General features: G+C 40.7%; 1 protein-coding gene across 1 annotated transcript; it reads right to left on the reverse strand.

Moving 5' to 3' along the window:
* Positions 1–6,989: 6,989 nt before the first annotated feature.
* On the reverse strand, positions 6,990–21,890 carry LOC139457786 (uncharacterized). Its single transcript, XM_071239134.1, has 8 exons — positions 21,654–21,890; positions 20,036–20,321; positions 17,610–17,967; positions 15,547–15,752; positions 14,373–14,512; positions 11,832–12,123; positions 11,222–11,296; positions 6,990–7,618 (listed from the first exon to the last, which is right to left on the reverse strand). The coding sequence occupies exons 1-8, from the start codon at positions 21,888–21,890 to the stop codon at positions 6,990–6,992; spliced, it is 2,223 nt and encodes a 740-aa protein (XP_071095235.1).
* Between the last annotated feature and the right edge of the window lie 570 nt (positions 21,891–22,460).

The following is a 22,460-nucleotide window of genomic DNA, read 5'->3' on the forward strand; positions in this document are numbered from 1 at the left end:
TTCAAGGGAGTGAACTATACGCTGGTGTAGTTGCTACCCGATAAAATTGAGTTCTTGTCGCCACAGAATTTCTGTCGCAGTATTATTTGTAGACATGGCAGGAGACATTCTCTGTAAAGGACGTTGCGACCGAAGCGCTATTGCTACATACATACAGAGAGAAATGTCTCACCATCTTTTTTTCTGTTGAGAATTATTCATTTTTTTTAAAACGCAAGGCAAGCCACTATAACATGTGCCGTCATTCAACGTTTACTTTTAAACTATGAAATTATTACAATACCATGTCTTAAAGGTATCTGGAGGTAAATGGCTTACAATAGATTTAGACACTATATTTTCGTCGTCACATCATGCGACGTCTATGCAGGCAGGGCAGTCTATGTCGTAGCATGTAAATAGTGTGTCTTTAAAGTTATGTATTTTAGACTTGGGTGGATAATTTAGTTACGTACGGTAGCCGCTCCTTACACAAACATGAGCACTCTCTACTGCACCAAGATACAATAGTTACAGTAAGCTACCATATTGTTATAAAGTGCTTTGAGTAATTGATATAGTTTATAGCTTGTAGCTGTAGCTGTTTAAGATGCATTTATCTCTATCAATAATTTACAGCTTACATCTATAACTGTCAGCAATATATACCGTAATATACCAGCAATATATTGAACAGTAGTATTTCAGTACACTGAGTCTTTTTGGAGTTATGCACACATACTGATATAGTGCATATATTAGGTTTATATTACTGCGGTATGCATGCGTGCATGTCCGTGTGTGTGTGTGTGTGTGTGTGTGTGTGTGTGTGTATGCGTGCGTGTGCGTGTGCGTGTGCGTGTGCGTGTATACGTGTGATATACATTTTACTTAGTGGTGCCATTTTATTATCAGGTACAAGATTGTTGGTTGGTTTGTTGTTTAACGTCGCACTCAGCAATATTCCAGCCATATGACGGCGGTCTGTAGAATAATCGAGTCTGTACAAGACAATCCAGTGATTAATATCATGAGCATCGATCAACGCAATTGGGATCGATGACATTCATCAACCAAGTCGCCCTTTACGACAAGCATAGTCGCCTTTTACGGCAAGCATGGGTTGCAAAAGACCTATTCTACCCCGGAATCTTTACGGGTCAGATGCTTTTATTGATTCTTCTACACATATGAGTGAGATTGATTTTATGCCGCTTTTAGCAATATTCCAGCAAATTCACGGCGGGGGACACCAGAAATGGGCTTCACATATTGTAATCGAACCCGGGTTTTCAGCATGACGAGCGAACGCTTTCACCACTTGGCTACCCGACCGCCCCTACAAACGTGAACATAGATGCTTTTTATTGATTCCTCTACTTACTTTTGTTGTCTTTATAATGAACGTTCATTTGGATTTTTAAGGTTTGTAATGTGCATTCTGAAGGTTATCCAAGACGAAGATTCCTTCAACGTGATTTTATGCCCAGCTGTGAAATGTAGGGAATGTGACAATAAGTAAGGTAAGTGCAAGAATATAAAATTACACAACCTGTTTGTGACCATGTAACATAAATGTACAAATTACCCAGTTGTAACACTTAAGGCTGTTTGTGTTCGTCTAATGCCACTCTCAGCAATATTGCGACGGCTTGTTATCTTTCCTTATGAATAATCGAGTCTGAAGCAGACAAACCAATAATATACTCACCGCCAAAAGAAACCATAGAAACCTATAGAGAAATACGTGCGTTAAGAAGAGATGTTACCAATGTTTTTTTGTTGTTTAACGCCGCACTCAACAATATTCCAGCCATATGACGGCGGTCTGTAAAAAATCGAGTCTGGACCAGTCAATCCAGTGATCGACATCCTGAGCATCGATCTACGCTATTGGGATACGGTGACATGCATCAACCAAGTCAGCGAGCCTGACCACCCGATCCCGTTAGTCGCCTCTTACGACAACCGTAAAAGCGTGTCCTTATTCTTATCACCATATGCTGCACGTGATTTCCAAACTTTACAGACTAATCCTGCACGAGACAAATGGTGCTTCTCGAGCCATAGATCTATGACGCAAAATAACAGTATGTTCGTTTGTGCATCGAAACAATCAAATATGTCTTGAATATGAGTAATTCTTCATATATTACCCAACATGTATGTATTCGCGTTTCGTTTTGCGGTGAGTATATGAGCAACGATCCACACCGTTAAGGTGCAAGGACGCGCAATCAACCAAGTTACCAACACTGACCACCCGCTCCATTACAAAAGTCGCCTTTCGCGACCAGCACAGGTTGGTATGAATCCTATGTGACGCGTAAGGCCAACGCGATGGTACATTGTAATTACTCATTAGTGTGAGAATAAGGAATTAATGTCAGTTTCGAAGTTACGGTATTTTGCGATATATTTTTCTACGGTGCGAGTACATGAGTAGGGGGGAAATTACTGGCGGTAAATTGTATCGATAACTGTGGACCTAACGTCTTTGAAACTGAACATTGATGTAAGAGAAACTGAACATTGATATAAGAGAAACTGAACATTGATATAAGAATGGGGTTCCGCCTCACGACCCCACCCCCTTTTAAAACAAAATAAAATATCTACCCTCAAATGATATATTTTTAATTTAAAAATATAAAATAAAAATGCCCAGCGACATGTTCCTGTATCTCTGCTGTCTTGATTAAATTTCATATCATTCCGTGTTAAGTACTAAGTCTTGCATCATAAACCAAACTCTCATCACGTCTCTTCATTTTCATATTCATATTTGTTCCCCATCAAGCATTGCGAGGACATCGGCACAAAAACATTGCCGTCATCCCTGCAAGTATTGGGTCGTGCCACACGTTCAAATTCAGTTTGGTCACAAGCCGGTCGTGCCATCTCTTCTGTGTCTACCAACAATGGTATGTGGTGAATGTATATCAAAATCAGGCCTAGTCCGTAATCAAAGTGCTAATCGTGTACGTTTTATCAATATTATTTAATAAGATACGATCAATTCCATTTTATTTCGGGACCTTATTTCCCGATCAACACACACGCATACATACATGAAAAGTGCCCCAAATACCGTTTATCAAGTAAGGATATTTGTTGTATATATTTTATCAATTACAAAGACGTTATTACCCCGCAATTTAAAACTGCTTCATCATGTAGAGCGGGTGCTGTTACTTGAATGTTTGGTATCTGTAAGTAATTGGCGCGACAAGTGTCAACGTACATAATGTACCTACGACGTGGATCCAATTATCTCAAATAAACTTTTGAATATTCTGAACTATTTCAGTATAATATTATATACATATACATTATCGCACTGAAAATTGTAAAGTTAGGACAATCTTCCTTTGGTAATACTTCCAAAACTAACATCGACCAAAAATCGAAGTCATAATTATATCTGGCAAGCGGCAGTAAAATCTCTACCCTACATTCCCTGTCATCACTGCATGGTATTTTCAGTGTATAATTCTTATTAAGTTTATCCTTTATTCATTGATGCCGTCCTGTACATGTTTATAATCTGCGTGACAAGAATCAACGCTTGGGGCCGTATGCGTAAACTTATGGTGGTTAACTGTACACGAATGATTGAAGTTGGACATATACTCGTATATTGTGTTAAATCCAACAGGATAATTCTTGGACAAATGAAACCCGGAGAAGTAATAATTATACGGGTTCCCCTTAGACATTGTGGTTTTATACTTTGGTATTATTGATAAAGACGTTTCCCTATATAATGTATAAGACACTCTCTGCAATGGGAAATATCCGGTTAAGATTTCTTTGAATGCCCAGGCCACATTCAGATCAGAACGGATTTAAGAAGTGCACCCTTTAGACCAGTCCATTCATAAGTTGTGCAGTGACCATTAAACTATTTTAAAGGTTTTCATTTTTGTCTGATGTGTTTTTTTGTGAGTATGTTTTTTGGAATATTCCAGCAATATCACGGCTGGGGACACCAGAAATGGGCTTCCCATTTGTGGGAATGAAACCCGGGTCTTCAGCGTGACCAGCGAACCTTTAACCACTGGGCTACCCCACCGTCTCGCTTTATTAAGGAATGTGTACCTACTTTTAAGAGATCAAATAATGTTTACTTGCGGCTTTTCATAACACATTATCACATTGCCCTTGAATAAACGCAGTTGATGTGTTTGACGCAAATAGACTGTTTGATGACCCAAGTTGCCCAAAAGACCTTACACGCCAACACCATGCACTGTCTGGCAATGTATCGCATAGAGGACTGGGGAGCAAAGATCCACTATACCCCTCAGTTGACTATATATACTTTGTTGATGTTTGGTTTTGAATAGAAAATATCATACGTTAACGATGTTATATCCCCAAAATGAACTGTACTGGTACTTAGTCAGCACTCACTGCCTACTTCAAAATGGTTATATTTTTAAAATATGATTTGATTTTAAACTTTTTAAAATTGAATAATATTTTTAGCACAACACATAACCGCTGATGGATATTGTAGATATGTTATTGAAATTAGATAAAATTTGCTTTTTTCGGCACAGATTTACAACTTTTCAAACATGTTAGAGGTCACGTGTTTGGAAATTCATTTCTAACCATAGTCTTCATTGAACCAATATATTTTTGCACAAAATTGCCTAGCCACAGATATGGACATGGTCACCTGACAGATCAAATCATAAATATAAACAATAGTAACAAATGGAAAGTGACACGTTCACTGCTCGTTCACGTTGGCTGACAGTCAATGTATTATACAATAGTGATGCAGATTAACAAAGGACATTAGCATCGTATAAGTTATAGCACTTGAGTGAGTCTAGACAAATACATGTCCTGGTTGCATGTAATTAGCCTTTGGAATTAATTGTTCATTCAGACAGAAAAGGTGACTATGCTTGTCGTAAAAGGCGACTAACAGGATCGGGTGGTCAGGCTCGCTGACCTGATTGATAGCACGTAATTGTATCCCAATTGCGTTGATCGATGCTCATCATGTCAATCACTGTCAAATATTTACAGATCGCCGTCATGGGGCTGGAATATTGCCGAGTGCTGCGTTAAACAACAAAGAAAACAAATCATTCAGACAGGTTTCCAGAATCGGTCTCTTTGACAGAGCTCTTGATAACTTACTCCTAGTGTAGGTGCAATCTTGGGTCTACTTCCCAACTGGACAATGCGGCTATGAAGGTGAAAATTCATTAATTTCATCTTCAATAACTCAATGACCGATGACGAGAAATTATTGTCCATGCAAATTACGTTTCGGCACTGCCGAACAATTTGATGTAAACATGCCCTTCTACCCCAGTGTGATGCACCTAGAGACCAAGGTGCTTTGGCAATGGTTACAAGCTACGACTGTCCGTGGTCATGTGGGCTCCATTCTGAGAAAGCCATGCTATGCTGGACTTTCTCTGTGAAGAATGTGGTCAGTAGATATAGGGGTGTATTTTGCTGGTCCGAATGTTCCGAGTAGTGGATAAAGTATAACCTTCCGCATCCATGGTGAAGTGTAAGAATGAGTTGCGGGTGCTGTCCACACCCAATGATACCCCAGTTACCGTAGAAAGGAAGTTGTAATGTCAGCTGAGGTCGTCTGGAAGTCTGATCTCGTGTGTTCACATATCAGTGAATACAGAATGGTTCTTGCCAGAGGTACAGATAATGAATGCCTATCACTTTTACACACAGTATTTAGTGCCAATTAAGGACAGAAACTCGAACTCCATTAACTCGATATCGTTAGCGGTATATAACTTTATATTCCCGTCAGAATCCTCATTATTCGTTACGGATCTGTGCGCCGAATAAAATTAATGTTTTCTTAATCTCAAAAGGGGCGGTGGGGTAGCCTAGTGGTTAAAGCGTTCGCTTGTCACGCCGAAGACCCGGGTTCGATTTCCCACATGTCTACAATGTGTGAAGCCCATTTCTGGTGTCCTCCGCCGTGATATTGCTGGAATATTGCTAAAAGCGGCGTAAAACCATACTCACTTAATTTCAAAATACCATTCTGGTTTGTTTGTTGTTTAACGAAGAACTCAGCAATATTCCATCTATATGACGGCGGTCTGTAAATAATCGAGTCTGGACCAGACATTCCAGTGATCGACATCATGAGCATCGCTCCACGCAATTCAAATCGATGACATGCATCAACCAAGTCAGCGGGCCTATTGCTTTAATGACTCCTTGTCACGGAGGTATGTCATCCCTGACAGTGGTCGGTCAGTAAGTGGGCTATCCAGTCTAACGGCGATTGATAAAACACCCTTTTAGGACTCCCAAAGACTGTAAGCAGCCCCGTATGTATTGGTAAGATCAAGTAGCGTCGGAGCCTCGTGCACCTACAAACACTGCAGAGAAGATATTGCACGCGCAACTCAGAGTATAAATAAAGACTTGAGTTCTGGTTTACGTTTCAAACAATTTTCCACAGAAGACTGTTTTCGTCGCGTCCAAGATTATTGCACTTATATAGCGACGTGCATGTACGTGTGTGTGTGTGTGTGTGTGTGGCTGCCTGTACTAGTCCGGACAGATGCCGATTTATAGTGCTAGCTCACTGAGATACCATGTCGCAGTTTAACATGAATACCCCACCCAGACACAGCATACTGACTCCGAGCCGACCAGTTCTTGTTTAAGCCCCTTAATGCCGAGCGACAGACAGGGTAACAACAAGTACCATCTTTTTAACGTCTTTTGGTATGACGCGGCTGGGGATCGAACCCCGTACCTTTCGCTCTCCGGGCGGACGCTCTACCAGAAGACCACGGAGGCGGTATCAATATAAATGATTAAACTGGAAAACAAGGTTACTCATATGTCGACAGGTTTTGTATTCTCATCAGGATTTTCCAAATACGTTTTAGACACCTTTTATCATCTTGCGTTACAACACTTTCATCATCGCATTAAACGACGAATACCTTTCTAATCAAATGGTGATTTTCATTCCAATGTTTTGATGTCGCAACTTATGACATGACACATGACGTCAGATACTCGCTCCACAGCTGCCCCGGGGGACACCGCAGCACGAGCTTCTGTCCCAAGAGGCACTGTATGTACTTTGTGGGGTCGGGATGGGCGTAGAACCCTGCTCCGTCAGGGTGCTGGCAGATATTTGGATCCATGGTTGGCGACGCCTGGGTCAGCGCTGGAGATTTAACGTCAACTGACGTAGCTGTCGTTGTTTTGGACGACAGAAGCACCTGACGGACACACGTCTGTTGGATCTGATCCCAGACGAGGGAACTCGGACAGAGCTGCACCCATGGATTGCCCCATACATCACACTGAATGAATTTGTCGGGGTCGGGGTGGGTGAAGTGAAACTGTCCGTCTCTGATATCTCGCGCAGTACAAGGGTTGGATGTGTTCCTGCTCAGTAGATGACGACTTGGAAGTGTCATGGCAGATGTAGCCGACCCGCAGCCATGAGATATGACGTCATAGGCTTCCCCCGGGGGACACTGAGCTATGTACATCTTCCCGCTCAGGTCACAAAGAATAAACTTGGTTTTATCGAATGGGTGAACGAAGGATAGGACGTGGCCGTGAATGTTCTCCCTTGGGCAGGGGTTGGCGGGCGGTTTGATTTTGTCTGTTAAAAACATGGTATATTCCTCGTTAGAATATGCACGAAAAAAAGAACTTAAATTTCCAATTACCTGGAACCTGTAAAGTCAATATAAAGTGAAATTGCGTGTGTCTTGTCAAAGTTGGCATCACGGAGGACTGAAATATGTACAAAACACACTAGTTTGTCACAACCGTCCTAACAAAACACACTAGTTTGTCACAACCGTCCTAACAAAACACACTAGTTTGTCACAACCGTCCTAACATACACATCGCTCCGACCCTGAACATTTATAACTGCACATGCCTTGACAATGTCATCTAATATCTTTCCCGATTCTATTCATGTAAACAAACCAGACAGTCAAGTGATCCATGGACAAGATAATCCAGTGTTAATTTTGAATTTCGTCTGCAGGTACCAGTCAATGCAAAAGATTATGTCACATAAACACATTGTCGCGTATAATGTGAAGATGATATCATTCATTGTTCGTGACATTATAGACGGGTATATGTGACGTCACACCAACATTAGGCCAATGCGCACATGTCTACACTTGAGATCGGGAAGCCGGGATTTTTAAGCACTTTCTCAGCAGCAATGACATGAGAGACAAAGCCAAAGGTCGGAACTAACAAAACCTTGTATACATGCATAATACATACCTCACTAGCGGCATGCATACATACATATTACATACCTAACTAGCAGCATGCATACATACATATTACATACCTAACTAGCGGCATGCATACATACATATTACATACCTCACTAGCGGCATGCATACATACATATTACATACCTAACTAGCAGCATGCATACATACATAATACATACCTCACTAGCAGCATGCATACATACATATTACATACCTCACTAGCAGCATGCATACATACATATTACATACCTAACTAGCGGCATGCATACATACATATTACATACCTAACTAGCGGCATGCATACATACATATTACATACCTACCTAGCAGCATGCATACATACATATTACATACCTCACTAGCAGCATGCATACATACATATTACATACCTAACTAGCGGCATGCATACATACATATTACATACCTCACTAGCGGCATGCATACATACATATTACATACCTAACTAGCAGCATGCATACATACATATTACATACCTAACTAGCGGCATGCATACATACATATTACATACCTAACTAGCGGCATGCATACATACATATTACATACCTAACTAGCGGCATGCATACATACATATTACATACCTAACTAGCGGCATGCATACATACATATTACATACCTAACTAGCAGCATGCATACATACATATTACATACCTAACTAGCAGCATGCATACATACATAATACATACCTCACTAGCGGCATGCATACATACATAATACATACCTCACTAGCGGCATGCATACATACATATTACATACCTAACTAGCGACATGCATACATACATATTACATACCTAACTAGCAGCATGCATACATACATATTACATACCTAACTAGCGGCATGCATACATACATATTACATACCTAACTAGCAGCATGCATACATACATAATACATACCTAACTAGCAGCATGCATACATACATATTACATACCTAACTAGCGGCATGCATACATACATATTACATACCTAACTAGCAGCATGCATACATACATACATATTACATACCTAACTAGCAGCATGCATACATACATATTACATACCTAACTAGCGGCATGCATACATACATATTACATACCTAACTAGCAGCATGCATACATACATATTACATACCTAACTAGCAGCATGCATACATACATAATACATACCTCACTAGCGGCATGCATACATACATAATACATACCTCACTAGCGGCATGCATACATACATATTACATACCTAACTAGCGACATGCATACATACATATTACATACCTAACTAGCAGCATGCATACATACATATTACATACCTAACTAGCGGCATGCATACATACATATTACATACCTAACTAGCAGCATGCATACATACATAATACATACCTAACTAGCGGCATGCATACATACATATTACATACCTAACTAGCGGCATGCATACATACATATTACATACCTAACTAGCAGCATGCATACATACATACATATTACATACCTAACTAGCAGCATGCATACATACATATTACATACCTAACTAGCGACATGCATACATACATATTACATACCTCACTAGCGGCATGCATACATACATATTACATACCTAACTAGCGGCATGCATACATACATATTACATACCTAACCAGCAGCATGCATACATACATATTACATACCTAACTAGCAGCATGCATACATACATAATACATACCTAACTAGCGGCATGCATACATACATATTACATACCTAACTAGCGGCATGCATACATACATATTACATACCTAACTAGCAGCATGCATACATACATATTACATACCTAACTAGCGGCATGCATACATACATATTACATACCTAACTAGCGGCATGCATACATACATATTACATACCTAACTAGCGGCATGCATACATACATATTACATACCTAACTAGCGGCATGCATACATACATAATACATACCTACCTAGCAGCATGCATACATCTTACAAACATGACTAACAGCATGCATACATATATAATACATACCTAACTAGCGGCATGCATACATACATAATACATACATACCTACACAGCAGCATGCATACATCATACAAACATGACTAGCAGCATGCATACATATATAATACATACCCCACCAGCCCATACATACACAATATATACCTAACTAGCAGCATGCATACGTGCATAATAAATACCTCACCAGCCCTTAAGTACAAAATACATATCTAACTAGCTGCATGCATACATACATGATATATACCTAACTAGCAGCATGCATACATACATGATATATACCTAGCTAGCTGCATGCATACATACATAATATATACCTAGCTAGCTGCATGCATACATACATAATATATACCTAGCTAGCTACATGCATACATACGTGATATATACCTAACTAGCACCATGCATACATACATAATACATCCCTAACTAGCAGCATACATTCATTCATAATATATACGTAACTAGCAGCATGCATAAACAATACATACCTAAACAGTAGCATGCATACATACATAATACATACCTAACCAGCAGCATGCATACATACATAACATATACCTAATTAGCAGTATGCATTCATACACAATATTTACCTAACGAGCTGCATGCATACATGCATACATAATACATACCCAACTAGCAGCATGCATACATACATAATGTATACGTAACAAGCACCATGCATACACAATACATACATTAACTATACCTCACCAGCCGCATGCATAGTATTACATATGTAATACAAACATAACCAGTCGCATGCATGCATACATACTACATACCTAACTAGCAGCATGCATAGATACATAATACATTTAATTAGCTGCATGCGTATATACATAATATATACCTAACTAGCAACATGCATACGTACATAATATATACCTAACTTGCAGCATACATATGTAATACATACCTAACTACCAGTATCCATATATTACATATATCAGATATCACCTTTCTTACCTAGGTCTGGTGTACAAAGCTGTTGTTTCTGCACCTGCGGACAACCATCGGCATTGCCCTGACATCCTTGTGCATCTGATTGCAGAAGAAAGTATGTACTCAGCATTAGAAAGGAACACGACATCTTTCAACGCTCTGCCCGGAGGTCTGAGAGTGAATTATAGCACTTATGGTAGTTGTTTTGTCCAGAAACGTACAGAATAAGACCTTGCTCAATAATTCGGACACAAGGTGATATACAGTACCACAGAAATTCCAGCGGACGCGTGCGGGACCATGGACATATAGATTTACATAATAACCTGACTTGTAGGGCGGAAGTGTGATCTTCATGGCATTATACCATATTGTACGTTGTTGCATCTACTATGTTAATTCACATTTAAGTAGCTGTTGTTAGGAAAAAAAATAATTGTGGCATAAAATAAAGTTGTTAACATAGATATCTGCGTCACCCTTTCAGGTTTTTATGGCAATACATACTCCTTGTTTTGTTGGATTTCTAGGCATATATATTCATTTGTGATAAATATCATTGTGATATAAATGTTTAAGTATTGTATTAATATTTATTTTTTGCATTAAAATATGGGTCTGGCTTAGGTTCTACCTGACGTCACAGACACGTTGGGTATACTCGTCGGCAGAGAATCGTTGAAACCACTGTGGTCTTCGTTCTTCACAGCGATGCTGATGTTAGCAGACGGACACGACGCTATCTTGGTGACGCCCGTGTCGATTTTCAGCGCTTCCACGGTGAGATAGAATGGCCGGTTGTGTTGGAGGAGTAGTTTTGTTGGATGGGGCTTCGTGACGGTGTAGGTGAAGTCGTTGGAAGCCAGACTAGGTCGGGGGCTGCTGTAGGAGCCGTACATGTGGACGACTCCGCAGTCGACAGCCACCTAGAGAACGTGAGCACCCGCACATCAAACACACGTTCATGTCGAACGAACGTTATAGTTTATCAAGTATAACGTATATAAAGGGTTACCGTATTTCGATCATCTTATCAATATCATTGTCTGATCGAGTGACCTGACATATTATTGTTGTATTATTTAATTACTATCAGGCACGTGTATAGTCATCGTGGGCCGTTGCTAATGCTATTAAGCACTGGTGTGTGCCTGTGCCAGGTTTGTTAATAGATTGGAAATTGCTGACTGGAAAACAATATTCATTCTCCTACTTTCTGATTACGGGCACTTTCTTTACATCGCGACCTCTTTAACAGAACAATCTGTCTTAACACAGCCTCTTTGTATATCGGCGATCTGTGACCAGTTCCGTTTACCGACCCTAAACTGCCCCGTCGTGGAACTCGCTCTTGACGCCACCATTCAGGGCCACTATACATACTGGCCCTTACTTCCCCACTGTACGCTCCGTATGTTCGCCACGCACTATGTATACAATGTGTGACCATTCTGCCCCCCCCCCCCCCCATCCTCGAATAGCCCGTGTATTATATATCCATTCTATTTAAAAAATAAACGACGAGTGGGAGTTGTTTATCGTACATTAATTCACTGCAGGGAGAATACACCAGTCCCGAGTGCTTTATTCTCCCCCCAGTCGTTTATTTCTTCAGAGATATCAACGTTATATAAGCATCTTTAAGGATGATGATGAAATGTCCAAGCTTTAAAAATTCACCCGTATTTAAATAATGAGGACTCCCTCAATAGAATCCGACCTCGGTCATGTCAGAAAAGTCCATTTTACGCACAGGTTGGTATTTCCCGCATATTCTACACAATTCTCACGTCGATTACCTGAACCGTTTCTCCCAATACCAATTGTCATATCTCTCCCGCTTTGGGATTCGTTCGGCCATCGCGTTTATCATATAATGGGTAGGTTTCTCGGCAGGATAAAGCCAACGGATAAAAACGATATCCGTTGGGGTCATATGCGGATAGAGATGCAAATATCAAAGGTCAAGTAGGGACTACTTTCAGTGTATATAAACAAACATGGCGTCGCATTTGTCATTCGGCTATCGAGTCAGAATTAACCATCGTGAATCTGGATAAACTACAGGGATAATTGATACAATTATTAAAAAAAACAGTCTTATATACTGAAAGTCAGTGTCGAACTGCGACGTAACTAAGGCATTTTATAAGTTTGGGCAACTTTGGAGATATAAATTTCGAAACAATTTTGCGAGGGCACTAGGCCTAGGCCTAGCCAAGCGGGATCAGAAGCCATACCTGTGCTTGAAGACCTCTGCGGCTTGAAACCTTTTCCACAAATAAAAATAGTTGGGTTTAGGCGAAATATGTATGAATTGTTACCTTGTTTCGTTTTGGCGCTGTGTATACATCTGACTACACTTCTTAACGTTATGACAGAACAGGCCGACTTTGAACAATCACTGACCGTGATGTCTCATAGACTAGGGTTAGAGTAGCTTCCCTTTGACAAAGGGCAGTTACTCTAGCGGACAGACCGATGGATTGTCGCGAAAGGCAAGTAAAAACAATTGTTGTTTTGCGTATATGTTGCTTCGCCACTGTATAAGAAATAGATTTCAGTTTGAACTATATTGGCTACTGTCACTGTCCGACTAACACATCACCTACCCTGTGACGTAATAAATATTAATGCGCGCATTCCAGGAAAACTCGCAATGTTTAGGTAATGTTTGTGAGAGAGGGGAAGCGATTTTCAAGCACAGATTTGAAGAATGACATTATATGATAAAGAGGTTATCACGCTTGTGTGCTTAAGGATGGTAAATATCCTGTATTAGGAATAAACACTATGTATTTATCTCGCCAAGGCTCGCTAAATACAATGTTTATTCCTAATGCAGGATATTTACCATCCCCAAACACACTCGCGTGATAACCTCTATTTATCTGCGTTGCCAAGCTACATCTATGGAGAGCAGCTCACTAGACACTCCCCTCTAAAAAATAACGTCATATATACGACGTCATCAAGTTGCGAGCGCATGTTCCAATCTCCAGAAATGAAGTCATGATCATGATAGAACAATAAACCACGCTTCGTTCTCATAGCTACCATTCGCTACCAAAGCTTTAGTACCACAATCACGTCACCAGCTCCGTGTCTCCTGTGACTAACTTTGCAGGGAATATTGCTAAGGACAATGTTTACATCCAGTAAGAGTTTGTGTGACCTGTAAGTAGTTGTTGGTGTTGCTGCAGTCGACCATGTCATCACTCGTCAGATGGAAGTGTTTCTTGAGTCCCTGGTCAGGCAGGCTTGACCGCACTATCTCCGTCGTCGTGTTGCAGCGCAGGACCCGGATAGCTGGAGCTGCAACAAGACACATTGGTATGCGACGGGAGGAGAGGAGGGACTGAGAGTGTAGTTAGTATGCCGCTTGTACCCACGAACACCCAGAGTTGCGTTTACATGTTCCATTATACCTGGGACTGCGGTATGACGAGGGAAAGCTTTAACCATTAGGCTACGCATGACATCGAAAAATCATATATAACACGTCTGTCCTTTCTTGCGCGACACAAACGCAACTTCCCCTCGACTTGAACAGCCACTATTTTCTTAACAAAAGCCTCCGGGAGAAATTGAGTACAGCCCGACTTCAGCTGCGTTATTACTACTACGCTGAGTTATATTGAATATACAGAAAGCTATCTGGAAACGACAGCGACACCAACTGCCTGAATGACGCATAATAATCTTCTACCGTTAGTGTGTGTGGAGGGGAAGTGAGTACCGCCTTCATAAGTCAATTATCGTTACTTCCTTTTTATCATTTTCCTTCATGTTTAGCCAAACATGGACAATATTGGAGGTATCTCCTAACGTGCATTTCGAAGAGATTATTAAACCAGTGATAAAGCTTAAAGTGTCTTTGTTAAATGAAATTATTTCTTCGTGTTCACTGGTTCATACATTTTGTATAAATAGTTTCTACTCGAAATATAAATGGTTTACGTCAAGATATATAAATATATTGGGAACAACGGGAAATAAACATGTCTTCGATATTCTGTAACGTGCAGATGCAAAAGCGGAAGTTAATGTTCGAGGATCCTTGGCTATGTTTTATAGACCGGATGTCGGATAGTGAAAGCGGGACAGTTCATTGCTACTATTTGGCAGCTAGACTAACACCTGCATCACTTCTACTTTCCTCCCACATCAGCTTAGACGCCGTGAAATAACAGAAATACTGTTTAAAGCAGAGATAAACCTGACGCATTTACCAACTCACTTACTCACTCTATCGTTTCAAAGATTTCATGCGGAAACCAAGAACTACGTTCCGTTTTGTTGCCTTCAAAAGCAAATCTACAAAATAAATGACCTAAATAATTGCATACCCGCACAAGACCCTTGCAGAACGTCGTACACGATGTCGCTAATGTGAGCGAACGTGGGCAGCAAGTACACGTGGTTACACGTGGGTGCCGACGCCAGTGCGTTCAGTACCCGGATGTTGACCCTGCCGACCCCGATAGTGAAGACCCTGATACCGGCTCTGTGGACGTCCTGGCCGACTGCAATGGTGGCGTTTGAGCTCTTCGACCTATGGCAGATTATATGATATTATAGTCCTGATATTATTATATATTGGCAGAATTATGTGATTGGCTTTAACCAGCAGTGATCTATTTAACTTTGTCTAATCTATACTGATACTGCTCTTCAGCTTCAAAAGAAAATAAAGACCCTGGAGAAATTCTGTGATGATACTTGCATGAAAGTCAATCTGAATAAGACTAAAATAATAACATTTCGGAATGGAGGTCCTCTTCGCAGTTATGAAAAGTGGTTTTTGAATGGTCAACAGATAGAAGTTGTCAACATGTACAGATATTTAGGAATTATTTTCTCACCAAAGTTATCATGGACCAAGGCCCAAGCATGTCTAGCAGCCTAGGCAAGGAAAGCACTTTTAACAATATATAATTATCAAAAAAAAATTGGATACATTAATCACCATGATCTTTTTATTATTTTTGATGCTATGATTTCACCAATCCTATGTTATGGATCAGAGATCTGGGGAACCAGCTGTTGTAACATTATTGAGAGTGTCCATAACGGATTCTGCAAATCCTCTTTTGAAAGTAAATAAGTTCACCAACAACAACATGGTTCTAGGGGACAGTGGTAGGATCCCCCTACAATATAACTACATGTCAAGAGCAGTCAAGTACTGGTGCAGACTAATTCAGATGGAACAACACAGGCTACCTATCCAAGCTTATTATATCCTAAACACTTGATGATAATGGTAAAATTACATGGGCATCACATATTAGAATGATTTTATTCCAGTTTGGATTTGGTTTTGTTTGGCTAAGCCAAGACATTAGTAATATTCAACATTTCATGACAGATTTAAGACGACGATTTTACGACTAGCCTCACTCAATATTGGCACTTTTCCCTGACATCATCAACGAAATGCAATTGCTACTCACAGTTCAAGTCATTACTAAATGTGGAATCATATATTACTTGTGATATGCCTTCTTACCAACGTAGACTTATAGCCATGTTCCGGTGTAATAATTTCAGACTTGCTGTTCAACTGGGGCGTCACAACAACATCCCATATAATGAACGTGTCTGCACTTTCTGTATTTCGAAGGGACATAAACATGTAGAAGATGAATTCCATGTTCTTATGATTTGTGACCAGTATTCTAGAGCAAGAAGAAACTCTTTTCCCAAGCGTCTCGTTACCCCTCCCTCTATTGAGAATTTTATAAGACTTATGTCAGCTGAAAACGAACAAATTATAAAAAGCTGAGGTAAATTTCTCTTCCAAGTCATGAACATCGAAAGGAAACACAGTGTTGAACGGTAAATCATGATTAAATCTACTCAGCATGCAAACATATATACAGTATATTTCCATTGTATTATGGGCCGGTGGCCTGGAGTACCGAATACATTTGTCTGTCTGTCTGTCTGTCTATACCTTACAAACGCGTGGTCCCCAACATGAGAAAGAATCCATATCACGGCGAAATGACGATATTTTGATATTACAATAATTGTATGATTGCTCATGCTATCAGCCACTGTTTGTTAGTTTAATTTAGAAGTACTCGTAGGCAGCCGTATTAAAGCTGTGGCATTTAGCACGTTAATATATTCTTATCTTTCGATTTCCCTTCCATAAGCAGGGATCGCAATCGTTTAAGACGCCGCTATAACGTGCAGAGTTACGCCCCCTGGGCGTAACATAATCCTATGAGCGTCGGTTCGAATCTGATTCTTGGTTCGTCAGTACCGTGCTCATTAGTTTCAGCAAAGTGGTAACGCCAACGACCTGAATCAGCTCGGGCCTCCCTCCCACTTTAAAGTGATACGCCGTGAAATAAGCGAAATACCCTTTAAAGCCGTGTTAAACCCATCCCACTCACTTTACCTTCCGTCTGTTATGAGAATGGCGATCTTAGAGGCCTCCCGCCTGGCGCCATTTCCGGCACTGAAGACGTCATGGATGGTGACATTGATGGCTTCAGCGATGTTTGAACCGCCGGGGACGTACACCATGTTGTCGAGGTAGCTACTGATCTGTGCGGCGGTATGGTAGCGATCCAGGTGGAACTCCACCATAGCGAAGCTGCTATACTTGACCACGGCGATCCTGGTGTCTGGGCTTGATCGGAAGAGAGTCGTGACGGCTTCCTTGACGAAGTCAAGCGTCCTGTAGAAGTCGATGCTGTCCACGCTGCTTGAACTGTCCACAACAAACACCACGTCGAGTTGGCTACTGGAGCACACTGGAAGTAAATAATACCGTTACTCTGGTACTGGCCAACAACTTGCAAACAAGATAGTGGCCGTCCGCAGAGAAACAAAAACTGTCAGGATTTAAAATTAAGCACTTTGTCATTATAGACTAAAATAGGGCAAGATACATCAAGAGTATGCGTCAATACAATATCTAGATAAACACTATTGGGTTTATTTAGATGAATGATTGTCAAAAGACCGAAACATCTCGTCCAGAGCACGTGATCTTGTTACGTCAAGCTTAATCAACCGCTACAACGGAGATTCTATCTCATTAACGAGGGACAACGTGACAATTCGAAAGGACTAGTTTGTTTGTGTTTGAAAGCCGCACTATTCCAGCTATATGACAGTGGTCTGTAAATAATCGAGTCTGGACCAGACAATCCAGTGATTGATATCATGAGCATCGATCTACGCAAATAGGAGACGATGGCATGCATCGATCTATACCAGCGATCCTGTCCAGCCGCTGTCCTGTGGAGTCTTCTCTTTCGACAATAATGGGTTGCTGAAGACAATGTCTAATTTTAATTCGCATAGTCACGGAGATGGTAAACATGATTGTTTAACACGACACACACACACACACACTCACACACACACACACACACACACACATATATATATATATATATATATATATATATATATATATACCGAGATGTTGTGGGTCGTTCCTCAAAATATCAAGCACTAGGTCTAGACTCGATTATTTACAGTCCGCCAATGCTGGAATAGCGTTAAAGGACATGTAAAGTGAAAACAATGTTGCGAATATCAATTTTGCTGGATTCATTTCCGAGAGAGAAAGATTAACAATATAGAACAACGTAGAAAGTATTTAAATGCCCGCGTGAAAGTACTGAAATCACACGCTCTGTAATCGGCTTCCAAAACAAACCTATATAGGGCCGGGGCCTAAAGCTATATATATATATATATATATACTGAATATATAATTATATATAATATACTGAAAATAAACATTACATTTGTAATACCAATCTCATAACTATATGGTCAAATTTGTGAAAGAATACAAGAATATCGCCAGACAGCACAAGTTCCCAGCATTCAAGGAATCTTAAGTGCTACTTAATTATATAAAGTCCAGGTGGGCACTGCACGTCATGACGCCATGTTAAAACTAACCTATCTTACATTGCGATACATTCGCTGCAGTCTCACGCTTGAAATCGAGGTCGTGGGACTAACCTTGTTTCCAATAACATTATCATTGAAAGACGTAACCGTGTAAACATTCCATTTTCATTCATTACCTACGTCAAACTCACGTACAACAAGCACTGTTACCGTGTTGGGTGTTTCTAAATTGTTGCAAAGTGGGTTAAAAAATCAGCCTCATAGTTTTAGATAAAAAATATCTAATTTGCAGCTGTAGTTGACAAAATATCTGATCTCGTTACAAATCCCAGGCCACCAACAGACCATCAACGGTCGGTCCCTTCCGGATTAGTTTCAGAAAAAAACTTAAACAGCTTAAGAAGGCATTGAGCAATTCGTTTGCGAACTACAGGGCACTACAGTGTTTCCTCGAATAAAATGTTTGTTTTGCGAGATACATGAAATTAACATGACTGTGTAGAGAGGGAATTCCATTGCGACCGATTGAAGTCACGTGCTACTTTAAGGTCTTCAAGCCTTTTGGTATGACACGATGACTATGTATAATTCTCAAATTCTCTTGCTCAAACAAAATAATGTTATCCAGTGGCATATACAATGTAAAAATAGTCGAAGTAACGAGAAAAAATGAGATATCGACCTTTATAAATAGAAATGAAATAACTTGAAAATTATCGAAACAACGAAAAGATAATCCAAATAACATAAAGACTCGTAAAGTGGAGATTTTTAAAAACAAATATAAAAATGACTAAATAATTCATAACTACCAAAGTGGCTTTCGTATACATGGATCTAGTTAAATGCAGTATAGCTTAATTCTGAATTATCTTCTACTGACGGGATTACAGATTAAGCGCCAGTGATAGACCGTACATTAATTTAATCGAGAGATAACAGTCTTACCGTCTGGCATGACGTGCACTCTGTCGACGTAGCTGTAGGGCAATGTGCCGTCATGGAAGACGTCCCTCCAGAAGACTTGCTGCCCCGGGGGATCGGGAGGCACCCCGTCCGGCCCCACTGTTAGGAGCGTGTACAGGGAGGCAGCCAGGGCAGAATAGAGGGGCTTCAGCAAGGCCCGCCACGGTACCCGCTTCCAGTCGATGGAGAACTCGCTCAAGATGTCCAAGCATTTGGGGAGCAAACGGGCTGAACAGTTTGTCGTTGCGAGGAACTTGGTCTCGTCTATCTAAAAGAAATATATAATCGATTATGAGAGTATTTTGAATGAACTATCCATGAAAGCATATGATGATATTTATATTCCTTGTAACATATTATCACAATGACCTGACAAAGTTAGGTATAGGGTTAGGTTAGGGTTAGAACCCATGCTTGCCGTAAAAGGTGACTATGCTTGTCGTAACGGGAACGGGTTGTCAGGCTCGCTGACTTGGTTGATGCATGTTATCGATCCCAATTGCGTGGATCGATGCTCATGATGTCAATCACTGGATTGTTTTGTCAAGACTGGATTATTTACAGACCGCCGTCATGTAGCTGGATATTGCGGCATCGTTAAAAAAACCCAAAACAAACAAATAAACTGCCTGGCTTAAAAGCATCGACGAAACTGCTGACGTGGTGTCCAAAACACAACTGCCATACCCCTATCTAAAACACAGGGGGTGAGCACTGCCCCTGCCAACCTGGATGTCGGTAGGTAGTTTTTTTTGCGGGACAGAAAAAAATGTGATTTCACCCGACCACATGAAGCACGGTTTGGGTAAGTTGAACTAAACTTAAATCATGCACCGAAGGGCTTCCGGACAACAATCGTTGCAGAAGACACTCAATAATAAAGTCAATATATCTTACTTAACTTTTAGTGTCACCTTGCGACAAGTCGAAAACTGGATGTGTTTCATAGTAACAAACAAAATCAATACTTCATATATTTTACACACATAGGTATATACTTTCTTAACACCTTCCGTGTAGACATAAACATGCTCAGATGCCAGTGCTTACTTGCAGAGCTAGCTTAACCAACGCGCTGACATGAAAAGCATGGGTTCAGTTCAATAAGGGTAAACAAAAAACGAATTTAACATGTTCATCTTAATGAGGAGAGTGGTTTATCATCTATTCGCAAGGACGATATATTATATATTATAACAGTTTGTAAACAGTTTTATATCATTTTTACACGAGGACTCTCGATACATAAATATACTCTCATCGTAAATGCTGACTGCTAAACATTCTTCCTAGAAAGGGGGAGGTCGGGTAGCCTAGTGCTTAAAGCGTTCGCTCGCCACGCCAAAGACCCGGGTTCGATTCCCGACATGGGTACAATGTGTGAAGCCTATATCTTGTGTCCCTCGTCGTGTTGTTGCTGGAATATTGCTAAAAGCGGCGTAAAACCATACTCACTCACTCTTCCTTGTAAGAATCACCTCAAGCGCCATGCTGGGGAGCTTCTTTGGTATGAACTGGTGTTATTTCTTTCTAACCCATACAGGCAGGGTGGATAAAACTAAAGTTGCCGATGATATAATACCGTCATTGTTTTACTCACCTGCCAGATCCCCCCATAGTAACCTGGTCTAAAGGTCTTCGGGTCTGTTCCGTCCGCGCTCTCCACATAGGCCAGACGTCGTAAGAACAAGTTACCTCGAAGGAAGATGCACGCATTACGTATACGATCTACCACGGTATTTACGATCTCGCTACCACGTGCCCTATCGTTAAGTGCTTGATCTGCACGCAAACGCACTACCACGTAGAAAAAGAAAAGAATTAGTCGGGCGTACATCACCAATGTGTAGTTAAAAGTAACTGTGTGGAAGATCTGTCCTTAGCACGCATGTCAAATTGAATGGTACAAGGTGTCTACCGTTCTTATCGATGACGTCATGCACATTTAAGAGGCTTGTTGATGAGTATACCTGATAAACGTGTGGCAAGGGCATAGAGCTATACCGCCCCGTAAATGTATACCTGGAAACAAGGAACACCCCTCCTTTCTTCATATATCCAGAACTTCAATTTACCTTTTGGAAATGTTTACATATGAAATTAATCTCACATTGATAAATGTTTAATATACCACCGTGTCTTGCTGACAGCTTGGTCAAAGAAGACTGCATGTTCATCCAGATGATCGCAGACACTGACCATGTTAGATGCAAATGTAGCAAGGCATGGAGTCATCACACAGATGACATCCTTACCTTGTCAGTGTAGCAAGGCGTGGAGTCATCACACAGATGACATCCTTACCTTGTCAGCTTGCTGACGGGAGTAACCTCTTTGGTCATGTGGACAGTGCGTCTGACCTTTGGATCAGAAGGTACGTGGTCCGACTATCACGGCAGTCGGACAG

The sequence above is a fragment of the Haliotis cracherodii genome, unplaced genomic scaffold (assembly GCF_022045235.1).
Source record: "Haliotis cracherodii isolate W230 unplaced genomic scaffold, xgHalCrac1.p SCAF_12, whole genome shotgun sequence".
NCBI lineage: Eukaryota > Metazoa > Mollusca > Gastropoda > Lepetellida > Haliotidae > Haliotis > Haliotis cracherodii.

Coding starts and splice junctions, on each gene's coding strand:
- LOC139457786 (XM_071239134.1), bottom strand. CDS start 21,890: ATGTACGCCCGACTAATTCTTTTCTTTTTCTACGTGGTAGTGCGTTTG. Junction 14,513..15,546: donor TCTGCAAGGGTCTTGTGCGG/GTATGCAATTAT, acceptor GTCTTGTTGCAG/CTCCAGCTATCCGGGTCCTG. Junction 11,297..11,831: donor CAACGTGTCTGTGACGTCAG/GTAGAACCTAAG, acceptor TTCTGCAATCAG/ATGCACAAGGATGTCAGGGC.